This window comes from Patagioenas fasciata, chromosome 1 (genome assembly GCF_037038585.1).
Source record: "Patagioenas fasciata isolate bPatFas1 chromosome 1, bPatFas1.hap1, whole genome shotgun sequence".
NCBI lineage: Eukaryota > Metazoa > Chordata > Aves > Columbiformes > Columbidae > Patagioenas > Patagioenas fasciata.
The window spans coordinates 169,492,766-169,514,916 of record NC_092520.1 but is presented as its reverse complement, the minus strand read 5'-3'; the positions used below and the strand labels follow the sequence as shown (position 1 = coordinate 169,514,916).

The window sequence follows — 22,151 nt, the reverse complement described above, 5'->3', positions numbered from 1 at the left end:
AAATATTTATAAAAGCATATTTTAATACTGTACATTTATATAAATAAGAAGATAATAAACATACAGATAATACTTGAAGACATTTCCTCCAGAGAAAGGAGAACTGTTACTGTTGCTCTCAAGAAGATTTGATTAATTCTGTTAATAAATAGAAAGCATCGCCTGTGACCCAGTTTAGTAGTATAGTCAAAGCAGCAGAAAACCTTGTTCATTATATTTTTACTTTTTAAACCAATGCTATTTATATTAACTTGAGGGACAATGTTTCATTTTCTTCCAGGAGAAAGATAAACAAAGAATACTGAGCAGGAGTTTCTTGGTGGTTCTTTTGCCTAATGCTGTATATTGCCCCTTAAGTGAAAAGAAAGGAAAATACTTTTGCAATTTTAAGAAGAAAAGTAAATAAGAAAATGCTTTAAATTTCTGTTGTTGTGGTGTTCAGGAGGTAGAGGCTTCAATCCATTGAATCTGCAGGGAATTTTGGCACTTTGTGCGTTGCAATTGTTTTCTTCAGAGTTCACTCAGAGCAGTGTTAATCAGTTACGTATAATAGCTTAAAATACCATTATTGCAGCGTTGTTTATGGATAACAAGTAACCTGTATGATAATGCACCCGTGTGCTTCCAGTTTTAGTTGTCCTTATCTTGCATAATGAAATACAGTTTTGTTAATTAAAAAAAAATTAGAACTTTTTTTTTCAATAGGGCAAAAGCAGGCTTTAAAAGAAAACCTTTCATCTCTCTTTTCCGGGCTTGTCTTTGTTCTTTTTTTTTTACTTTCAGTATATGCAGATCATGAAGTATGACCAAAGCTCCTGATTTTTGGTGGCCCAGTCTCCCTGCAGTTGTCTGCTTTGGGGTTTACTTTAGGTATTGGCTACAAATATGAGCCTTGGATATCAGGTGTGGGACAAAAAATAATATATGTGTAATGTGGCGAATAGTGAAAATTTGCTTGTGTATTGAAGTAACTAAGCTTTAAAAAAGAAAGTTACCTTGTTAAGAGATGTACTAGGTATCATGGAGGGGTAAATAAAATGCTCTTCAAAGTGAAGATTATTTCCTGAAGGGCAGCCTGAATTATAAGGGCACAGGTAGAGAGGAGGAGTGGGGAAGGAGCGACCTCGTGTCCAGCACACATCCAAGTTCCAACAAGTTGGTTTGTTTGCTGCTGGCACCTGGAAGGAGGGCTTCCAGGTATTCAACTTAACAGACAAGCAAAGCTTAGAGCCCCTCATGTCTAAAAGTTAGGGAGATGGGAGGAATGTCAGGTATGTGTGAAGTCTTCTTAAAGAGGAATCAAAGCCACAGCTGTAAGTCTTCCAGTAGTTCCCATAAAAGTGAAAAATGACATTTCAGCTGTGTAACAGCCTGTGGTTGTTAGTCGCGTAATGTAGTGAAGCAGACCTTATCTTTTGATTAGGCTTTCATATCAAAAAATGAACTGAAAGTCCTGTGTATAGGCAGAACTGCTGATAGAACAAAAATGTGTTTTCGAAATTTTAATTTATCAGCCTAGTGTGGAGCGAAGCAGGGAAAAAAGGCAGAAGCAAGCAGGCTGCTTTGAATAAGTGACTCAGTTCATGTACAGGACAAGATGTGATTGTTTACATACTCAGGATGTGCTGCCGCAGCATTAACGCAAATGAAGAGATCTTATGCGTGATGGAGCTATTGTTCTCGTTTAACATAAAATAAACAAAAAGAACCCACGTCTCGGGTCTTTCGCCCACGATGGCCCGTCTATCAATTTAGTGTTTTTTTCTCTGAGTGATAGTACTTCCAAAATCCCTGCTGCCATGAAGTCTAAATGTTCTTGTTACAAAATAGGTTTTATATAAGTGTTGAAATCAAAAAGCAATAAATAATAATGAATTAGACTTTCTAAAATCAGTTTTGGGTTGTGGGTTTGATTTTTGTAGTTCTATGAATCACATATTTATCATTTCCTTTAAATTGTCAGTATTTTGGGGAAAGGAGGACTTGGTTGATTGTTGACTATTAAGTTAGATGTACAAGTTATTTCTTTGTAACTGTGGGCAAGAAACTTCATAATATACCTTGGAAGTCTCTTATGTGTTTGTACAGTTCCAGGAGCTTGGATTTCAGGAAACGCTTAGACAATCTGAATAACAATGAACTTAAGAGTCGACTGTGAAACAGAATGAACCAGATGGAGGGAGCAGGCGACCTGTTTTAGCCTTGTCAGCATGGAATAGATAATTTGTGATGTGAAGTTAGCCAAGGGAGTGCGACCAAGGAAAGCACACTCTAAATCACAAGTGGTGGGAAATCAGAAACACATGCTGTGACTGTGAGAAGTGGTTAGTCATGACGGGGATTTGGCTGGCTTTTCCTCAAATTCTCATTCGTAGAAAATGATTTAATAATTGAAAATGTATAGCAGGTGGCTTTTCACAGAGTATTTCACAGTATTCTGGAAAAGTTCATTCTTGCCACCTATTTGGATATATTTAGAAGAAGAAAGCTTATTACTGAATAGGAGGGGAAGAAAAACTATGGAAGCTGGAGCAGGGAGGGAGGAAAAGCGCTTATTAGAAACACCAGAAGTGAGTTGAACAATTAGTGTATAAGAAGAGATACAGAATGTCTTGCATCACTCTTCAAAAATGTGTCGCCCCCACACTGATTCACGGTGGATGTGTTTTGAAGGATTTGCGTCAGGTGAAAGGCGCTCTCCTTCGGTAGGAGTGCAGGCTTCTCAAAGCACCTCTCCGTTTGCCACCCATGTAGCACCTGAGGCTCCCAAGTATTTCCTTATATTGCTATGGAAACCTGCGACAGAAGAAATATACACAAAAAGTCGCATTTATTTTTATTTGAGAAGTTAGGAGAGAGTATTTTAATGGCTCCTCCTTCATTATTGGCACTTATCTGAAGAGTGGGCCTGATCTAAAGCAAAATAGTTAACTGTAGGGTGTGAAGCCTACCTCTTGCCTGCTTAAGATCCTTAAGCATAGTAAATCTGAGTATGTGTTCATCGCTGTGTTGTTTTCCCTAGCCGTGACTGTGATTTTTTTTGTCGTTGTTGGTTTTGTTTTTACATGACTGTCTGTTGAAGTTTGCAGTGTCTAGGCACAAAAGTTGTTTGTGTTGGAACTGGTTTGCTCATGTCACTTTTATGCTGTGGAACAACCTGGAAACAGGACTGAGAGCGAGTCGTGACACGGGAGACTTTCCAGTGGAGATCGTTGGATTTTGAAGGAGCTGGTGTCAGCAATGAAGCAGAAAACTGCCTCTTCCCCTCATTGTTCTGCCATTGTTGGTTTAATCTGAAATAGTACCATATCTAAAGATTTATTTACACACAAGCAGTGACCTAGCTAATTTGGCCTTGGTTCAGTCTTTTAACGAGCAATTAGATAAAAGGTTATTTCTGGGATACTTCTAGATTGAACTGGGCATGTCCATAGGATTTGAGGCAAAACAACATTGGTGTGAACTTGGCTGCCTGAGTTGCAGGTTATACATGGCTATTTCACATTGACCAGATTATTACAGACCAAGAGAATAAAAGCTGTCCTTCTATTAACGCTAAACGTATGTTTATATGCCTTCTTTGGCATTGCTTTCTGCAAAGTTAGTTTTAAAGCATTTTGAACTTTTTTTTTTCTAAACTAAAATTGCAAGTACATTTCCATCTTTCTCGAAGTGCCTGTGCTTGCAGTCTCAGCTCTGTGGTGCTAATAAAAAGAATTAAGATGGAGGGAAAGACAGGTGATCAAACCAACCCTGAGAAGGAGTGGGTTCTGTATCTGAGGTCTTGCCCAGTATGCTTAGTTGCGTAGTCTATATCTGAGGTCTTGCTAAAGTTGCTTAGTACAGAAACTGAAGTGTTATAATTACCAGACTATGTTGGCATAATGGGGAACAGTCTCAAAAGCATCCAGACTCTACAGTTTATTTTGCCTCTATGTTATGTCTTACTCGTGAAATGGCCTTGAAGCTCCCCAGCCTTTAAATATTGAAGTGCAGATACCTGCCAAGGGATTTCTGGGATTATCTTTGAATACTAACTGGAATAAACCCCTGATGTGTGTCAGTGAGGTGTCTTACAGCCTTAATGTTTGTCTTTTTGATAGATGATAAACTGCTGATGGTAAAAGGACAACCTTCATTGTTATTTGACCCCATCAGACAATCAGTTGCCCCGGATCTCTGATTTCCCTGGTAAAAAGTATTTTAGAAGCAGGGTTTGCTATCTCCCTCCGTTCCTATACTCTCAACCCTCTGCATGATTATTAGTATGATGTTCTGAGTGCAGGTACTTCTAGATATTGTTATTAAGTAGCTCTAAAAAAACATGAGCAGAAGGTGTTTTGCTGCAACATACTGTACAGGAGTTTTGGGGGCTGATTTTGTATAATTTAAAACCTTTTATGATGATTAAGCATGATTTTAAACCTTCCAGTAAGGAGCAGAAGGAGCAGTCAGTTTGAAAGAGGTGGTAAAACTCCCTCCCTGAACAGTCTGTTTTTGAATGTCCTGAAAAAGTAACATAACCTCCTCTGCATGCTTCTTTACCCATTGGAACCCCTGTGCTGCTGGTATATGTGTGCTTCTTGAAAAAAAAGATAATTACTTCTGATTATTTTTGTTGCTATTGCTAAACCCTAAAAGCTTTAGAGTTGCCTTAATTCTATCTTGTACGTTTCTTATGGGATTCTTCTTCTAAGTGCTAATCAGATACCCCTCTAAAAGTCTTGCAAGATAGACTTAAATTGTCATCATAAGCTTTTGTTTAGCTTGCACAGCTCTGACTAGTGATGGTAATGGTGCTGTTTGGGAGAAGAAAAAGCAAAACAAACAACTACCTTTAAACTGGGCTTATTTGAATAAGCAGATCACTTTGTGTCTTCATGGTTTGCTTCTGTTAGTGAGGCAACCCAAAGATGTGTGCTTTCTGGAGCCTGATGCATATATGCAATGACTCTCTCTTGCAAATGGTTTTTCTCTGTGCTTCTTTCAGCCACCTCTTAAAAGAGTATAAAACAAACTGATGAAATAAACAGCAGAATTCAGTTTAACACCTAAACATGGGCAGCTGAGCTCTCTCACTTACCAGTGGAGAGTCATTGACACACTCAGTGGAATGGAGGAAGTGATTCACCTGAGCAGCCATGAGATGTGTGCTTGAGGGTGGCCTGTGTGCTCCCTATGCTCTATTCACTATGGGTATCTTTTTTTCCCAAATGGTTCCCACCCAGGATCTTTGGAGAAGAAAAAACTTTATGTCTACTTTGCATTTTGCAACCAGAGGATGTAGTGGTCAATCTACATAGGCTATTAAGCATGATGTTCTCGCCCGTTCAAACAGTTCTTGTCCATATGGAATCCCTTTCCAGCAGTCTTACCTCTGGCTCTGAGCTTATTGTTAGCACAGACTGCAAATCTGAGCTTTGGCTTGCTTTTGCAAACCATAAGTCAGAAAACATGTGGATCATTATGATGCCAATAAAATCGCTATCCCTGCTTTGGTGATCGGATTTTCAAAGCACTATTACAGAATCACAGAATATTAGGACCTCGAAAGATCATCCAGTCCAATCCCCCTGCTGGAGCAGGAACACCTAGGTGAGGTTACACAGGAAGGTGTCCGGGCGGGTTTTGAATGTCTCCAGAGGAGGAAACTCCACAACCTCCCTGGGCAGCCTGTTCCAGTGCTCTGTCACCCTCACTGAAAGGTTTCTTCTCATATTTAAGTGGAACCTCCTGTGTTCCAGTTTGTACCCATTACCCCTTGTCCTATCATTGGTTGTCACCGAGAAGAACCTGGCTCCATCCTCATGACACTCACCCTTTACATATTTATAAACATTAATGAGGTCACCCCTCAGTCTCCTCTTCTCCAAGTTAAAGAGCCCCGGCTCCCTCAGCCTTTCCTCATAAGGGAGATGCACCACTCCCTTCATCATCTTTGTGGTTCTTTATAAATATGTGCTTCTTTATAAATGACAGATTGCCTTTCACCCAGTCCTCCCTTTACCATTTAAAATGGCAAGCATACTTGCCATTTCATGCCTAGTGAAAGGTTCCTAGCAGTGCGACTGTGGTCATTGCACCGAGCAGTTATTCTGCCATCCCTTTTGAAAATCTGGACTTTGGCTTGGGATGGGCTGCATGAACAGCGTGACCATGCAACCAAGGATCTGCTTGGCTCCTTGGAAAAAAGGGGAGTTGGGGCAAAATAAAGTTGCTTTATCTCTGAGATTTACCGATCTGGTCATCTGTAGTGTCCGGCTCTGATGCAGGCAAGAAGCCTGAATTGCTGCACTCCTAAATCACTTTTTTTAAAACCTAGTCTGTAAGCAGTACAAATGTTACAGTTAGTTCTCAACTGGATTGTAGCAAAGTGCATATGTGAACTGCTCCATAAAATGCAGTGGTTTCTCCAAGTCCCAGATTTCTTCTTTCAAGCTAACATCAGCTATGGCTATCCCAGTAATCATGTGCAAATTGGTTTTTCGCTGTTTTTCTTAGAAGCCAGGTCCTGGACATGCCTCTGGTATTTCCTCAGGCTCTGGGCTGGTGCATTGCATTCCTTGTGTTACCACTTGTCTTGGGATTGTTTCGACTCATCTCTTGCTCATCATCTCATCTATTGCTAATCCCTAGCTTCCTATTAATTGTTATCATGATAGGAGAGATGAATAATTATTTCATTCTGTTTTCTTTAATTGCTCTTCACTTCCAAAAATATGGCTGGTCCTGGGTAAATTGTTTTGGCTATTGGGGCCACTACTGTGTGTTTGTTTTGTTTTGGCAACCATAATGAAAATCTTAGAAAAACAAATCAGTCTCTCAACAACTTCTTTATTATTAACAGCTTGGTGCCCTTGTCAGGTGCTGGTGACCAGAGAGTCACAGAAGGAACAAAGGCATGGGTGGCATTCATCATTTCCTCCCATAGCACAGCTGGAAGAGCACTTCTGTACTTCAAGGGAGATGTGCGCTCAGCTTCTGCCTGTGGGAGGATTCCAGCCCACATCACAGGAGAGTGATAGGTCACTTGTGTAGACACATGGGTCCTCCAATGTCTGCTTGCTTCTGATTTAAAACAAAACAACAACAGACCCTAAAAACAAACCCTCTCCCCTGCAAACCCACACAAACCTGACCATCAACCAAAAAAAAAAACCCTACAAAAAAACCCAACAAACACAAACGAAAAAACCTGCTCCACCAACAAAAAAGTATATTACATCAAGAGAAGATTTAAGAGCCTCTGTTGCTTGGCCCAACTTTATTTCATGATGGCAAGAGGACAACTACCATTTTGGCCAAATACGATCAGGTAGAGAATTGTCTTGGATATGAGTATTCTGTACCCTTCGTGAGCTCTGAATCCAGTAAACTAAAAAACTACTCCTAGTAGTGTTTTGGGAATTTAGACACAGTTCTTTCCTAAACTTTACTGAATTTAAACTGACCCTATGGTTAGTTTTACTCATTTCGGAAGTAGATTTGCCACATGCTAATTGATTTCCTCAACTCCAAAAGCAATGCAACTTTCAGCAGATGTATTCCCTCGACACTATTAGTCTTTTGATCTCTGCTGATGCTGTGACCTTGAAGTTCCAGGAAGGCAGGGGGTACATGGCGATGATAGACCTTGCTGACCGCTAGAGACTATAGTAAGGGAAAGGACATGGGAGAGAAGGGATCTGATTTGGGCTTATATCCAATTATTACAATATATTTTTAGACTATTTTGTACTAAGGAAGTAAACACTTAATGCTGTGTAAAGGTTAGAGATAGACCCACCCATTCTTGGAATTATGTACAGCTTGTCCTGAGTGACATCAGTGATGGATCTGTCTTGTGTATATATGCAATTCAGTGATTTATTACAGCATAATTTTGTGCCAAAGCTTATTCAAAAATGTCTTAGGTTGTTTCAGGAAACTGTTGTTTTATACTGAGCTTTTTATCTTTACTGAGTTTATCCAGACCCAGTAAATCCATTTAAAGAAATATTTGGAATATGGAGTACAGATCTAGTGCGTAAGCTTTTCAGCTCTTTGCCTCGATTGCTTTTCTTTGCTGTATGAGCCTTTGAAAATAGACGAGTATCCTAGGTCAAGCTATTTTGGCTTATATTAAATGCATATTTTAGCTATGAGTCTTACCACTTTACAGCACTGTGAGTGTTGCCACTTTAAAAAGTGATCTTTAAAAGCTTTTTTTATTATTAGTTATATTTCTAAGACTTGTCCAGTTAAAAAAAAAAAAAGTCAATAAAAATTGGAGTTAGTTTGTGATTTTTGTTATTCTTTAAGTTAGGTATCACCCTGAATATAGAATGCCATCTGTGTGTGTTGTATCTGTGCAAATGCTAAAATGAGATCTTGTCAATAAAGTCAATTTTCTGTGAAGCACATATGACTGATGATACTAGATATATTGATAAAAATTACTTGTACCTCTTTTTAATAATTAAGCCTATGGCTCAATGTCATGTATTTTTCACAAACTGGTAAAGTGCAGAGCTATTAGGCCACAGCACTGGTTTAATCCTTGGAACAGACTCTGAGTCTTAAAGGTCACCATTAACCAATATTCTTTGGAAAATCTTGTCAACTCCAGAACTCTTCAGTTTGCATTTTTCAAGTGTCAGTACAATAGAAAAAGAAAAAGGCAAATAAAAAGTACTGTAATCTTCAGTAATTTAAGAATATAAGGTCAGAGTAGAGATGATCTTGTCTCTGAAATGGTCAGGTGCAGATCCAATTTTATGGCTGTATTATCGCCTCTGTGTTTGTAACCCATCATGATGGACACCAGGTGAGAATAGTTCTCCTGATCCAACTGTGCACGATACCTGTCACTAACAGTAGGACACCATGGCTGGTTCCTCAGCCTGGATTTTGAGGGCAATACAGGAATGCTGGAGAGACTTTCCAGGAGGGCCACCAAAACTGTACAAGAATAGGGAAACAAACCTTATAGCAATGCTTAATGACGGTTTTGTTTGTTTAATCAAGAAAAAGATTGACAACTGGGCATGTATGTGTGCATAGGTCTTGCTGCAAGTTCTTCAATATTACAGACAATAATAAATACTGTAGTTGGAAATCAAACTATATACTACATAGTATATAGAGATACATAGTGTCTCAGGCATTTTGAAGCAATGAGTAGTCAAAGCATTTCACAAACGCATCTTTAGAAGATTATTTAATACAGCTTCTGCCTTGTCTTTGCAATGGTCTTGCCTGATAATTGTAGTATTCCCTCTGAAGCTAAAGCTCTGAAAACCCATTATGGCTAGAGCATTTGTTAACCAGTCTCTACAGATACGATGTTGCGGCACCTTTAATGAAATGTACTTTCTTTGTCACAGAGGCCAATACAAGATGATAATAGGGATGAAGCTGTTTTGATTAGATCATTCTTGTCTCATGCCTCCTCCATGGCTTTGACTTTATATGAGGAAATACTTTTAAAGTTTGTATCAGACTATCTTTTCTTTCTGTTGCGGAAGATGAATAATCTGTTTTGTTTGTGTTGTGACCAAGTTGCTTGATTGTTTTTGTTACACTTCCTGAGAGCGTTGTTAAGGTGTATGGAGCCTATACTTGAGTGAATGTGGTTTTCTTTACCAAGTTTCTTACTGTAGGTCACACTCAGTGAATTTCTATTAAAACAGACTTAGCCACAGCAGGTAAAGCTGTTGAGCATCTTCATGAAGCATGGAAAGTCAAATCTGGGCCAAATCTTTCTCTGTGCTCTCTGCACTAAGAACTAGCAGCCGCTTCCTGCTGAAGCATGAAGTAAATTTCCAAGAATGTTCAGCTAGTTGTGCAAACACTTTGAATTGTGTGATGAATTTGAATGGGAGGAGCATGTATCAAAAAAAGGAATTCAACCTGGTAAAATATACTGAATTGTAGAACACTGCTGTAGAGGGGAGAATCTGTTTACATCTCTGTCAGTGTTTGACCATTTCTAAGAGAAAGATGGAGTGGTTATCAGTTATGAACTCTTTAAAACTCTGAATAATAAACAATATATTTAGGAATCTTTCCTAACTAGGTGTTCTTCTGATTTTGTAAACTACTGTAAATTATTCTGAAAAACTCTATACTTGGATAATTTTCACTCTAATTCATCTTGCTGCTTTTCTAATAGAGACAGGCAGTTCCTTGGGCTGTTTATCAACCTAGGGAAGTTGAGAAAAATGCTTCTCAATTTCAAAGAAAAGTTAGTTCTATTTTGCTACTATAAGCTGCTTTGTATTGTGTACTTGTCATAATTACATGTGGAAAATGAAATGGAAGGTTGGATTTTAATAAGTAAAATTCAAATTCTGTTTATCTCTTTTTTTTTTCTTTCAGGTGGAAAGACATGACATGAATACCTTGAGTTTGCCGCTTAACATTCGCCGTGGAGGCTCTGACACCAACCTGAACTTTGATGTACCAGATGGGGTCCTAGAGTTTCACAAAGTCAAACTCAGTGCAGATAGCTTGAAACAGAAAATCCTCAAAGTTACAGAACAAATCAAAGTTGAACAAACAGCTCGAGATGGGAACGTGGCTGAGTATTTGAAACTGGTAAACAGTGCAGACAAGCAACAGGCTGGGCGCATTAAACAAGTCTTTGAGAAAAAGAACCAGAAATCTGCTCACTCCATTGCACAGCTGCAGAAGAAATTGGAACAGTATCACAAAAAGCTCAAGGATATTGAACAAAATGGATCTTCCAAAACTGCTAAGGATGCCTCCAAGGATAACCTGAAGGATATTCAGCACGGAAAGTCCCGTACCTCTGGGCATGCAACAGAGAGCAGCAAGTCTGGTGTGCCCGGTGTATCTTTGACACCACCTGTCTTTGTTTTCAGCAAGTCTAGAGAGTTTGCAAACCTGATCCGAAACAAATTTGGTAGTGCAGACAACATCGCTCATCTCAAAAATACCTTGGATGAATTTCGGCCAGAAACAAGTTCTAGAACATATGGAGGCAGTGCCACCATTGTTGCCAAACCAAAATATGTTAGTGATGATGAATGCTCAAGCGGGACCTCTGGGTCAGCAGACAGTAATGGGAATGCTTCCTTTGGTCCTGCTGTGGCAGGTACCCTGGACAGCCAAGGAAAGCTTTCCATGATTTTGGAGGAACTAAGGGAAATCAAGGAGACACAGTCCCAACTGGCTGATGATATTGAGAATTTGAAAACACAATTTAAAAGAGACTATGGCTTTATTTCTCAGATGTTACAAGAGGAAAGATATAGGTACTTTTTAAACTGTTTTCTTGAAATTACTTTTGAATGGGTATAGAAGCTATTTGGAAAGTGTAAATGGCGTGTGTGCTTGTGTGTGTGATATTTCAGAAACAAGAAAAAAAATATTCCAGTCAGTATCTGGTACCAAAATGTTCCACTCCTTCCAATAACTGAAAATACATGCAGAACATTAATATTTCCTGTCAAATGATGTGGTAGTTCTTTGCCTTTTGTTGAAGGCTTGTCAGAAAATTCTCTCATTTGACATATTGTGTGATGTGAATACTGCGTATAGGAGATGCCAGTTGTTTTGTAACTGGTGGAAGGATTCTGATCTATTGCGACTTCAAAATACTAACCGATCTATGGTGTAGCAGAGCTGATGTACAACTGATAAATAGACCATTCAGTCCTGAGTACCTTGTCCAAAGACTTCTCAGACACATTGGCATCTTGTGGATGCACTGTCACTTTGTACCCTGTTATAACACACAGCTATGATATATAATTTTAAGTGCTGTAGTAGAACTTCCCCTTGCATTTGTTACTTGACAATTCATTCCTTTATCATCCACTGTGGGAAGTGAGAGACGTTCTACAGAGGGCTTGCACCTGCTGTACCTATATCCCAATTGTCATATTGCTTGTTAAACTAAGTGTTGATTCTTGCATTCTTTACTACACTAATGGGCAAAAACTCAATATGAAATGCAATATTTAATATTTCCCATGTTTAAAGTTCTTGAATACAAGAGAAGGCTGAATATCAGGTGGTAACATGGTGGGGGAAGGAACAGAGGGAATGGAGTCCTGAACTCAGGACTTGGGTTCAGGAGAAGGCAGAGCAGCCCTTTCTGACAGCACGCTGCCATTGAGATCTGCAGCCTTCTGCCACTGTTTCCACAGCTAGACAATTTCACCTCCATCATTTTTGTGTCAACTGCAGTGTTTGCCTTTGTGTTTCAAACTGACAAAAAAAAATCTGGTTTCCTGATGGTTTAGTTGAACTGGTTTACCATGTAGAGACATTAGAGACATGCCAGAACAGGCTGGACATGAATGGCAGACCTTGCAGTTCTGTTTGAGAGGAGATCCAGGGAACATATTTTTCTTTTCACTACTGGCAAGCTGTTAACTGGTTCAGGCTTACTTATGAAACCATATCTTCTTGTCTAAATGAAGAGGGAGAAATTGAAAAATGTGACTTGGATACCCTGAGCCACTGTTTATAGTTCATATAATTTGCCAATGATGTACAAATATTTGCTTTTTAACATCCACTGCCAGCAAGAAACACTCAAAAAAGGCCTTCAGTTCACTGAATAAATGCTTATGGAGAGTTTCCAAAGTTTTTACCAATTTCTCTATGTGCTCTGTAACGCCAGTCAGATGAATCCATAGTAAGTTACCTTTTAAAATGTGGGATTGTTTTCATGGTTTGGAATTACTTGAATAGAAGGCACTAAAATTAGACCTTTTTTCCTAATAAGATACGAAAGATTGGAAGACCAGTTAAATGACCTCACTGATCTTCATCAACATGAGACAGCAAACTTGAAACAAGAACTAGCCAGCATAGAGGAGAAGGTGGCGTATCAGGCATATGAGCGATCACGAGATGTTCAGGTACTTTTTCCTTACCCATAATCTTCCAACATTTTGTAGCAATCATGTACTGTAACACTTGGATCTTTGTAGATAAGAAATCTGGGGAAATAGTTAGACCTGTGTTTTGTCTGTTTTATGGTAAAAACCGAGCACGTTTAATTGGTGACAGTCTCCATTTGTTTCAGAATTTTTTCTGTTGGGAATTATAATATAGCCTAGGCAGACTAGTGGATGAAGAATGGCCTGGTTTAATTTCTTGCATCAGAGGAAGAAGGAATTGTCTCTTTGTATTGTGTAAAATGCCACTTTTTCCAACACAAACCTCTTGCTTAGTTTCAACAACATGTAGCCATATCATTGGTAAGGTTTATTATAAATCGAGTGTAAGGTAAAAAGAAAGACAGCTAATTGATAAATAGACTTGTAGATTTGCCAGTTCTAATTTAAGAGTTTTAATCCATGGTCACAACAGCCCCTATAATCAAAGCTGTAGGCTGTGTTCACCTCAGTGATCGGTTGTCGCTGTGTCTGGCTTCAATCAAAAGCCAGTAATGATGTCTACAAGTTTGTCCTGACAGCATGTAGTTACATACCTGAATATTTATATACAATATAATCGTTCATAGAATGCATATTTCTACCTAAAGTCTGAGCAAGTGGTGAAAAATGGTGAAAACATTGTTTTGCCTTACCTTGGGTTTAAATTCACTAACAACCTGAGGAATGCTTGACAACTGTCTTCAGATTGGCTCAGATGGTAAACAAAAAAAACCCCACCAAACCCCAAACCAAATAAACAAAACAAACCACCCTGTCCTGTGCTCACACTTCTAACCATAGAGAGGACTATCACCCTGGTCCCTCCTCGGTGTGAGAGTCAAGAACCCTCTGGGAACAGAGTGGGAAAGGGATGGTACTGAATCTAAGTCTATTAGTGTCCTTTGTAGGGTTAAAGAAAAGAGGTCTCTTGTGCAGGACTCCTTTCTGTAAAGACATCTTGAGGATGCAAAAACTCAATGAGACCCAAGTTCCTCAGCAGAAGGGCTGTGAATGTTCGCCAACTTATTGACAGAACCCTGGAGGGGTGTCAGAGACTTTTAAAACTAATTAAGCGCTACACTGGTACAGCCTTGTTTCTTTTATCTCTGTACAGTTGGGCCTGCTTAAGCCTGTCTCTTTAGGGGTTTGGCAAATAACCTAAAATAGAATAAAAGCATTTAAGTTGTGGATATTTTAAGTAACAACCTGGCTTTGGTGCACTCTGTCCCTAAGGGATGGGCAAATCATTTTTGGAACACTTGCTCGGCCTCTCAATGAGGAACTGCAGGTATCATACTTCTGCAGCTGGACTTTCTCTAAAGCAGCATGAGATTATTTGAAAATAACTTAGGGTCAGGGTGGAAGAAGGACCTGGAAAGTTCTTTAGTGTGTAGTGGAGGGCGTGCATGAACCCAAAGGGACTTTGTGCCACCCGTTAAGAACTGTCTTCTGTATTAGGACTAATTCCTGGAACAGTGAAAGGGAACAGCCCTCTGTAAGGTGCTGTGCTGTGTGCTTTATGCTGACTTTGATGCCCAGCTGGTCACACAGCAGGCCAGTTCAGCTTGCCGAAACAACAGAGAACTGTGCAGGGTTTTTGTTTGTTTTTACACAGAGGATTGGGTTGAATCAACTTACTGTGTGATCAGGGGAGTGAACGCCCCTGCCTGTGCAAGAAAAATGTTTGAAGTTCAAGAGTGGGAAATAAAGTAGGGATGCCGGAGCATAGTTTTTCTCTTACACAGTGATAAAAGATTATGTCAAGTTGATTGATTTCATTAAATTATAGCCTTGCACTGTGTTACATAGTGGTGCCCAAGTCCCAACTCCAGCAAAATGTGGCATTTTGGCAAGGAAGTGAAGCAGTTGGAAATTTTTCCATGTTTCACTTTGAGAGAGCTCAAGCATGGTGTTAGGGACTTAGGAACCATTTTACTCAAAGACCATTTTTAGTCTACCCTCAAGCAGAGGAGCAAGGTGAGAACCTAAGGTTTCGTTAGAACAAAATGTGAAGTGGAATATATCATGTGAGAGAATCCCCTAAAAGCATCACCACGTATTTCTCCATTGCACGCTGCCCAGTTGGGATATGGATTAATGAGGCTTCACAGTGACAGAGGGGGAAGGCAATCTCTGCCTGAGGACTCCGTCCCAGCACTGGGTGATGGATGGCTTTGAGAGGAAAAGTAATGTAGGCAGGAGAAGTGGTGTGAACCAAATGGTACATGTTGCAAAGCATATTTAATTAGTATCACAGCAAGCTTGTCCTACCCCAATGTTTTCTATAGCATATACAAAGAAACTAACTTTGATGCTGTTTTAATGCAGTGAAAGTTGCCATGGCAACAGCTTTGCCAATACTCTATCTCATCAATATATGCAGAAAACATTATCTCTCGCAAACATTAATTATGATACTTTTTCTCAGGCATGAAAAATGTAAAAACAACATTTTGGACAGTGTTGTCAGACTTGATTATGCCTGAGCAGGCAGTGATACACACATGCAGATATATATGGGCATTTATATTTAAAAGAGCTGGTGGTTCATTCAAGTTTTAGGAGTCTATAATAAATTGCACTTCAAATCTAGCTGATGGATGGCTCTGCAGCTAAAATGGGAAAAGTGATGTATGGAAATTCAGCTGCCCTAATTCTTGTTTTCTGTCTCTAGGAAGCCTTGGAATCCTGCCAGACCCGGGTTTCAAAGCTGGAGCTTCATCAACAAGAACAGCAAGCACAGCAGTCTGAAACAGTTAATGCCAAAGTGCTCCTGGGGAAATGCATAAATGTTATCCTGGCCTTCATGACTGTCATCTTAGTGTGCGTTTCTACTATTGCAAAGTTCATTGCTCCTATGATGAAGAGCCGTTTTCATATCATTTGCACTTTTTTTGCAGTGACGCTGCTGGCAATATTTTGTAAAAACTGGGATCATATCATTTGTGCCATAGAAAGGATGATTATACCAAGATGAAGCTGCCGGTCTGGCTGCTTTCCTCCTTTTTTTTTTTCCTTCCTTCCCTTCCCTGTTTTTTAAGTGCTGTATGTATACAGATTATTTTTTGTCAGTTTAAATGTGCGGACTGGATGGAGAAGGCTACTAAGACTCTTGGACTTTAAGCTGTAAATACATAAATGCATTCTTGTTGGCAGTCAGTTGCCTGTTCAATCAGATTGTGTCTAACTGGCTATGTCTGCAATGAACTGTTCGCTTATGTCAGTCTTCTGCCTTAATCCAATGGGTTTTCCACTTTACAAGCCCACGCCCACAAAAGATGGTATGATGCTCTGGAAGGGATCCAAGGAACTGCAAGTGTCAGGTGTGCTTTTTACTAGGCTGGAGTGCAAAGAGTGTGATCAGGAGAGAGTGCAGCATAATGTGTATCAGCCCTAATAAGTAAATTTCCTCTCTGAATCCAATTAGAATGACAAGGCAAATTACACAGTCATATGTATTAATGGTTCTCAATTCTAGATTACTGGATATTTGTATATAGAGTTTCTCATGTTCTGGACGAGCAAAACTTGATGCATCTGCTAGTAACCCTTTGCACAGAGAGTTTATTGTTTGTAAATTAGAGCAGTGATGACTGTTAACCACAGTCAGCAGTTGTTCTGTCCAGGCACTGTTCCTCAACACACTTGGGAAATAACACAAATGTAGCATTAAGCTTCCAAAGATGAACTGAATTGAATGACAGGATCTCCAGGCCACTTTGTCAAGGAGGCAAGTAACTGGTGGGTATGTTGTCATGTAGACCAAAGCACTCACATGCTTCAAGCTCTGCAACCTTCAAGAGGAAAGGAGTACTCAGGAAGGCAGCATTTGGGTTAGCCTTTGTTAGCACTGAATTGTTGGGGTGCTCTAACCAAATGCAAAGCAGGTGGTGGTGGGACTCTGGCTACAGTGGATTTCTCTTTCTTGTGTCAGATTAAGGAATGTGGAAGAAGCCTGAGGGAACAGGCCCTCAGGGGAGCAGGGAGGTAAACTTCTGTAAATATACAAACACTGTGCAGACTCTTTTGATAAACATTCCTGAATATAATGTACTAGCATACAGTGCCACTACTAGGAGACAGGGTTGGTCTTGTTATCTTACTGGAATTTACATTGCTTGATTTGAGAACTGCAAAAAATTCTCCCTGAAGTCTGCTTGGCTTTCAGCCACGATGTAAAACAAGATCTTTATTTAAAAAACAAAACAAAATTTAAAAAAAAACAAAAACAAAAACAAAAAAAAAAAAAAAAACAAAAACAAAACAAAACAAAAAAACCAAAACACAACCAACCACCAAAAAACAAACACACAAACAAACAAAACCATCACAACCAGAATCCTTTTCCACTCTACATTAAATAAAAACAAACCAAACCAAAAAGTGTCTCCGGTTATTGGAAAATAATCAAGTTGTATTTTCCTTTCAGTTGATCTATTTGTAATGCTTGTTTTGCAGAGGGAGGAGGGGATTACTTGATGTGTGTATTTGTTTTTAATCAAGTGCAATAGTTGGTGTAGAAATTGAGGAAACCTTGTTCTGAGGAAAGGGAGTGGAGGAGAGGAGGCAGGGGAAGAACTTTGACATTTTACCATGATTAGATTAACAGTGAATACAGTTACTTTTTGTGGCTTCAGGGACTGAAGGAAGGACAGAATGAACTGCATAAGTAATGTTATGACTCAGCATTTAGAAAATTCAATTAAAACACTTTAAGAATCGTTAAAGAATTATTTCCATGCGTTGTATCTTTGAACAGAGAAATCAGGAAAGATTGTGGTGGCTCGCAGGCACAGGAAACAGATCAGATCAGGCACACCCATGTTATCCTAACCCAGCCCTGCCTAATGTTCAGGGGAAGGTGCAGTGAGAAGCAAAAGTCCTGCTGAGAGGGCTATGCCTTGATGAAGCCCAGACTTACCGACTGGTTTACCCCTGGCTGTGTTACAAATAATAATAACAAACCCCCTTAATGTTGGGGTTTTTTTCTCTTTGCTTGTAGCCCTGTATTCCCAGTATCCCCTGAAGGAGGAAAGAGGTATTGTGTTACGTATGAAACCTTTCTGTCTTAACTGTTGCATGTGCTCCTGCTGCTGTTCAGTTCAGGGAGACCTTTCTACCCCTGTCTCTCAATCCATTTTGGCTCTGTGTGCATACATTGCAACAGATCTTTAGCCCCACCTGACAGGTTCCTGCCCTCAGCCTCCTTTTACAGCTGGCTCATAAACTGAGGAGATTGCTTCCACAAGTGCAGCTGATGAACTTATCTTCTCAGGGAAGCCCCTTCTGCAATGTAAAAAAGATTAAAAGGAAAAAAGAAGTAGCACTTTCCTGGCCTTCACATCATGAGAAAGGGTTTCCCTTTGTTTATTTTTATGCCCTTTTGATGTGTCCTGACATCCTTCTTGTCCTTTTCCACTGTTTTAATATAATTGGTTCCTGTCTTTATTTTTGAAAAGTATAGCCTTTTTGTAGCCTGTACTTTCCATTTCTTTACCCAATGAGTGTGCTTCTATTCAGAGTCTCTTCCCTTCTGAACTCTCTTCCTAAATTCCACCACCCCTTTCAGTAATCATCCCTATGACTTCTTTTATTCCCCTCATTTGCATAGGCCACAAGATTATACATCCGTTACAAAAGAAAAAAGTCCTGGTTCTGATCCTCAGAAAGTTGTGACTCTTCATCATGTTTTCTTGGCATCTCTATTATAATCTCCATTCTCTTATTCACTTCACACAGCCACCTTCTGTTTTGGCCACTTGCGAAAACACTGTCTAGCATTTTGTTAAATAGGATCAGAAGGGTACATGTGCAAGAAAGAAATAAAAGTTAATAATTTTTACGTAATAATAACTCCATTGCTTGTTGCATGTTTATATGTTTAAAGAGACAATCCTCCCAGTTCTAGTGTATATAGTTAAAAATATGTCAGGTAGTCTCAAGGTCAGGCAGGAATAAGGTTAGTAATTTTTCATATAATGAAGTTGGTGTGGTACAGCCTGGGGATGTGAAGGCTTCTGCTTCAAGGGCATCCTATTAGAATCTTGGAGGATGACCTCAATGCAAAATGAGGGTAGAACATAAAATCAATGGGCCTATGGAAGATTGTTCCACTGTCTTAATAAAATCTGATTAGGTCCAAATTGGAAACAGAAGGGTCTTGCATTTCCATATTGGCTTTATATCTGGCAGAGGACACAGAAAAGCTGTAAAGGCACTACATAATGTAACTCATGCAAATTAAAACAACCCCAATTGGTAAATGGGCACAGCATTTCTCTAGGTTATTTTCACTGCTGGATTTAAATCACTAGAGCATGTGACTGCATCAAGAAATGAAGATGTGAAGGGCAAGACCCTGCTTTTGGGTGAAACTGTTGTAGTTTTGCACAGAATAAGGCTGCAGTGGGAGTTCTGCCAAGTAGAAGGTCATCCAGAGAGGAGGGTGCCTTCACCTTCCTGCCTTCGCTCTCCCATTTCTCACCTTGTGGTGCCACTTGTGTGTGTTGCAGTCTGCCATATGCCACATTTGCTCACCAGGCAGGAAGAAAAACCTAGCAGAAGAGATGGATAGTTCTCCACAGCTAGAGACTTAAAGGGCTGATGGAAAGGTCTTGTGAGTGTGAAGCAGGGACAAAAAGGGAGATTAGCCTTTTTCTTTCTTGCTGCAGTGAAGCGTTAGCTGGCTCTAAAACTGCACTGTAGGCAGCCGCCCTGCAGAATGATGGGGCAGCTTCAACATATAAAGTTTCTTTGTAGCTTTTGCCTACATGGAAAAGATTCAGCCAGCCAGAGGATGTGGTAGCATGGGGTAGCCAGCTGCGCCCATACTCAGGAGCAAGGGCAGGCTGGTGGCTGGGCTAGCCAGGACTGATGCCTCTGCCAGTAACTTTGGTATTGGCATCAGTTCCACCGCTTGGGCTGGGAGGATAGTTGTGTAGGTATCTGGCCTGCAGTCAGAGCTCTGCTTGCTGTGGAAGTACCCCCAGACAGTCTCAAACAGTTCCAAGAACTCTCTTAATGAAAACTTAGTTCAGCTTCTCAACCAATTAACCGCATTCTGTGAGGATACCGTTTGCTTTTATGTTCTCACACAGTACAGTAGACACCCTTAGTATACTCCTTACACTTACTCATCGTAAGCCTCTAAAACACTCCCACTCAAAAAAAGTTGCCAGACAGTCTTTTCTGTTTGGTGTTGCCTGGTAGTCAGTCATTTCACATCACTTTGACAGTAGTCCTCCAACTGAAAAGCCTTTCAGTTAGTTGTTAACACCTGCTCCATGGGCTCATGGCAGCTTTTTGCTGTGAGATTTCTGGAGATTTAGTTTCTCATTAAGGTTAGTACGATTTTCCTGATCTCTCCCATTTCAGCATTCAGGTCTTAATGATGTTTCCTCTAAAACTTGTATAAGGGATCCCTCCACTAGCTTCAGCTCTAACTCCATTATTATTGAACATCCAACTGGTCATTGACAGCACTGAATGAGACCCAGTTTAAATTCCTTCTCCTTTCTGCTTTACATTACATACATTTGTGCAGCTTTTGCTTTCACTGAACTCTTGAGATGTCTACTTGTTCTGAATTCTTAGAGAAGTGCTATCAAATCAGGCTCCTTTTTCATCTAGCATCAAAATGCTTCTGTTATGCAGTGCCTCTGCTGCAGGACCATCACATATAGATCTGATAGCTGCCCTACATGAAGAATATTTAAAAGCCAATGGTTTTCTTTGAACAAATCATGACTGCTTCTTATCTGGGGAATAGAAATTCAGTAAGTAAAGGCCATTTGCTGTAGGAAAGATACACAATCCACTGTTTGGGAGTTGAAGCTAGACAAATCCAGTGTAAGCACAAGCTTCAGTTTTGTAATCATAAGGTTACAAGCTAATTATTAGCTACAGAATAACATAAACAAGGACTCCAACATTTGAAGTTAAAGTTGAATGCTGCAGTTCAGGAATAAGTTCAGGCTTATTTTCAATACAAATAAAACTGCATAATCACAGGCAGTGCTTTCTGAAGTTTAAATAAATGAACAAGAAATGACTTGGGAGGGATGAAGAAAAAACAACATCAACCCACAGAAGCCTGTGGTTCATTTAGCTAGTAAGAAAATCAGTTTTGGAAACCATGCCCCTTTCCACTGTGATACAGACATTTTACTTCTGGATTCAATGGTACAGCAGAAGGCAAACACAGATTGATGTAAGCAAACACTTTAATTTGGATTACAGAATATAATCACTTGTGAAATTCCATCTAGGAATAGCAATCAGGCAAGTGTGTTCTCTTTTTTTAATCAAGCAAATATTTATCTGTCATTTTCATTTACCATCGTGCCAGAATGTGGCCTTTAATTATATTGTTCCCCTTTAAAATGTAAGAAATTATAAAAGGCTTGTTTCAGATAAAGTTTGAATGGTCTCTAATGCTGAGTTGAATCTAGCAGAAAGAATCAGACAATTTTACATTACAGCAGTGAAAAAGTAAGAAAAAGTTAATTTCTAGTTCACTGAATTGCGTATTTTCCCTGAAAAAGCAAACTGAGATGATGCTGTATATAAAGACTGCATGAGGACTAGTCAAACTATCTTGTAAGGGTGATTTGCTATATGCTTAGCATATTAAGTTGTACTGTTGTTGGAGAGTTTTGCACAAAGCCACCTTTCCTTTTTACCCAGGGAACCTGGGTCTGGTAGTATCAAGGTGTACCAAAAGTTGTCTGGTTTTCTTGACTAAGTTGTCTCCGTGTGTGGTCTACAATGTTTCTCACACCATTTTCATTTTGTGCAGCACTGTGGACAGATGCAACTATGAAAATGTAATTTTTGTATATTTTGTTGTGTGGTCATGACTGCCTCTAAGGTGCCATTAACATTTTTTAAAATAAAAATATTTACATTTATTTGACGATGAACATTATTTCTTAAATTTACTGTCTGATCAAACCCCCTGATCAAAAACTAATAAGTTTTCCTTTGGCAGTAACAAAGTTATTCAGTCAACAATGACAAAGTTATTCAATTGAGCATAAGCCCTATCTTAAAAGTACTGATGAAACAGAGCATTCTACTCTGTTGCAGTTTCAACCAAAACTGGTAATTTGGGTTTTATTTACAGCTACGACATGAAACTGCGAACATCAAATGAGGTACCATCATTGCTCTCCAGAGCTTGTGTGAACATGCTATACAAACACAATGCTATTGTGCCAAGTACTTGGGCTCGCTTTGGATTTTTTTTTGAAAACT

The 22,151-nt window shown here is 39.5% G+C and overlaps 1 protein-coding gene across 2 annotated transcripts in view; it reads left to right on the top strand.

The window, feature by feature from the left end:
* TMCC3 (transmembrane and coiled-coil domain family 3) overlaps positions 1-21,805 on the top strand; it is a 148,733-nt gene extending 126,928 nt beyond the window's left edge. For both annotated transcript variants that reach the window (XM_065850625.2, XM_065850614.2), the window contains exons 2-4: positions 10,360-11,258; positions 12,740-12,875; positions 15,571-21,805. In XM_065850625.2, the coding sequence (XP_065706697.1) occupies positions 10,360-11,258; positions 12,740-12,875; positions 15,571-15,873 (1,338 nt within the window). In that variant the 3' untranslated portion in view covers positions 15,874-21,805. The remainder of the gene's footprint in view (positions 1-10,359; positions 11,259-12,739; positions 12,876-15,570) is intronic.
* Positions 21,806-22,151: the final 346 nt, after the last annotated feature.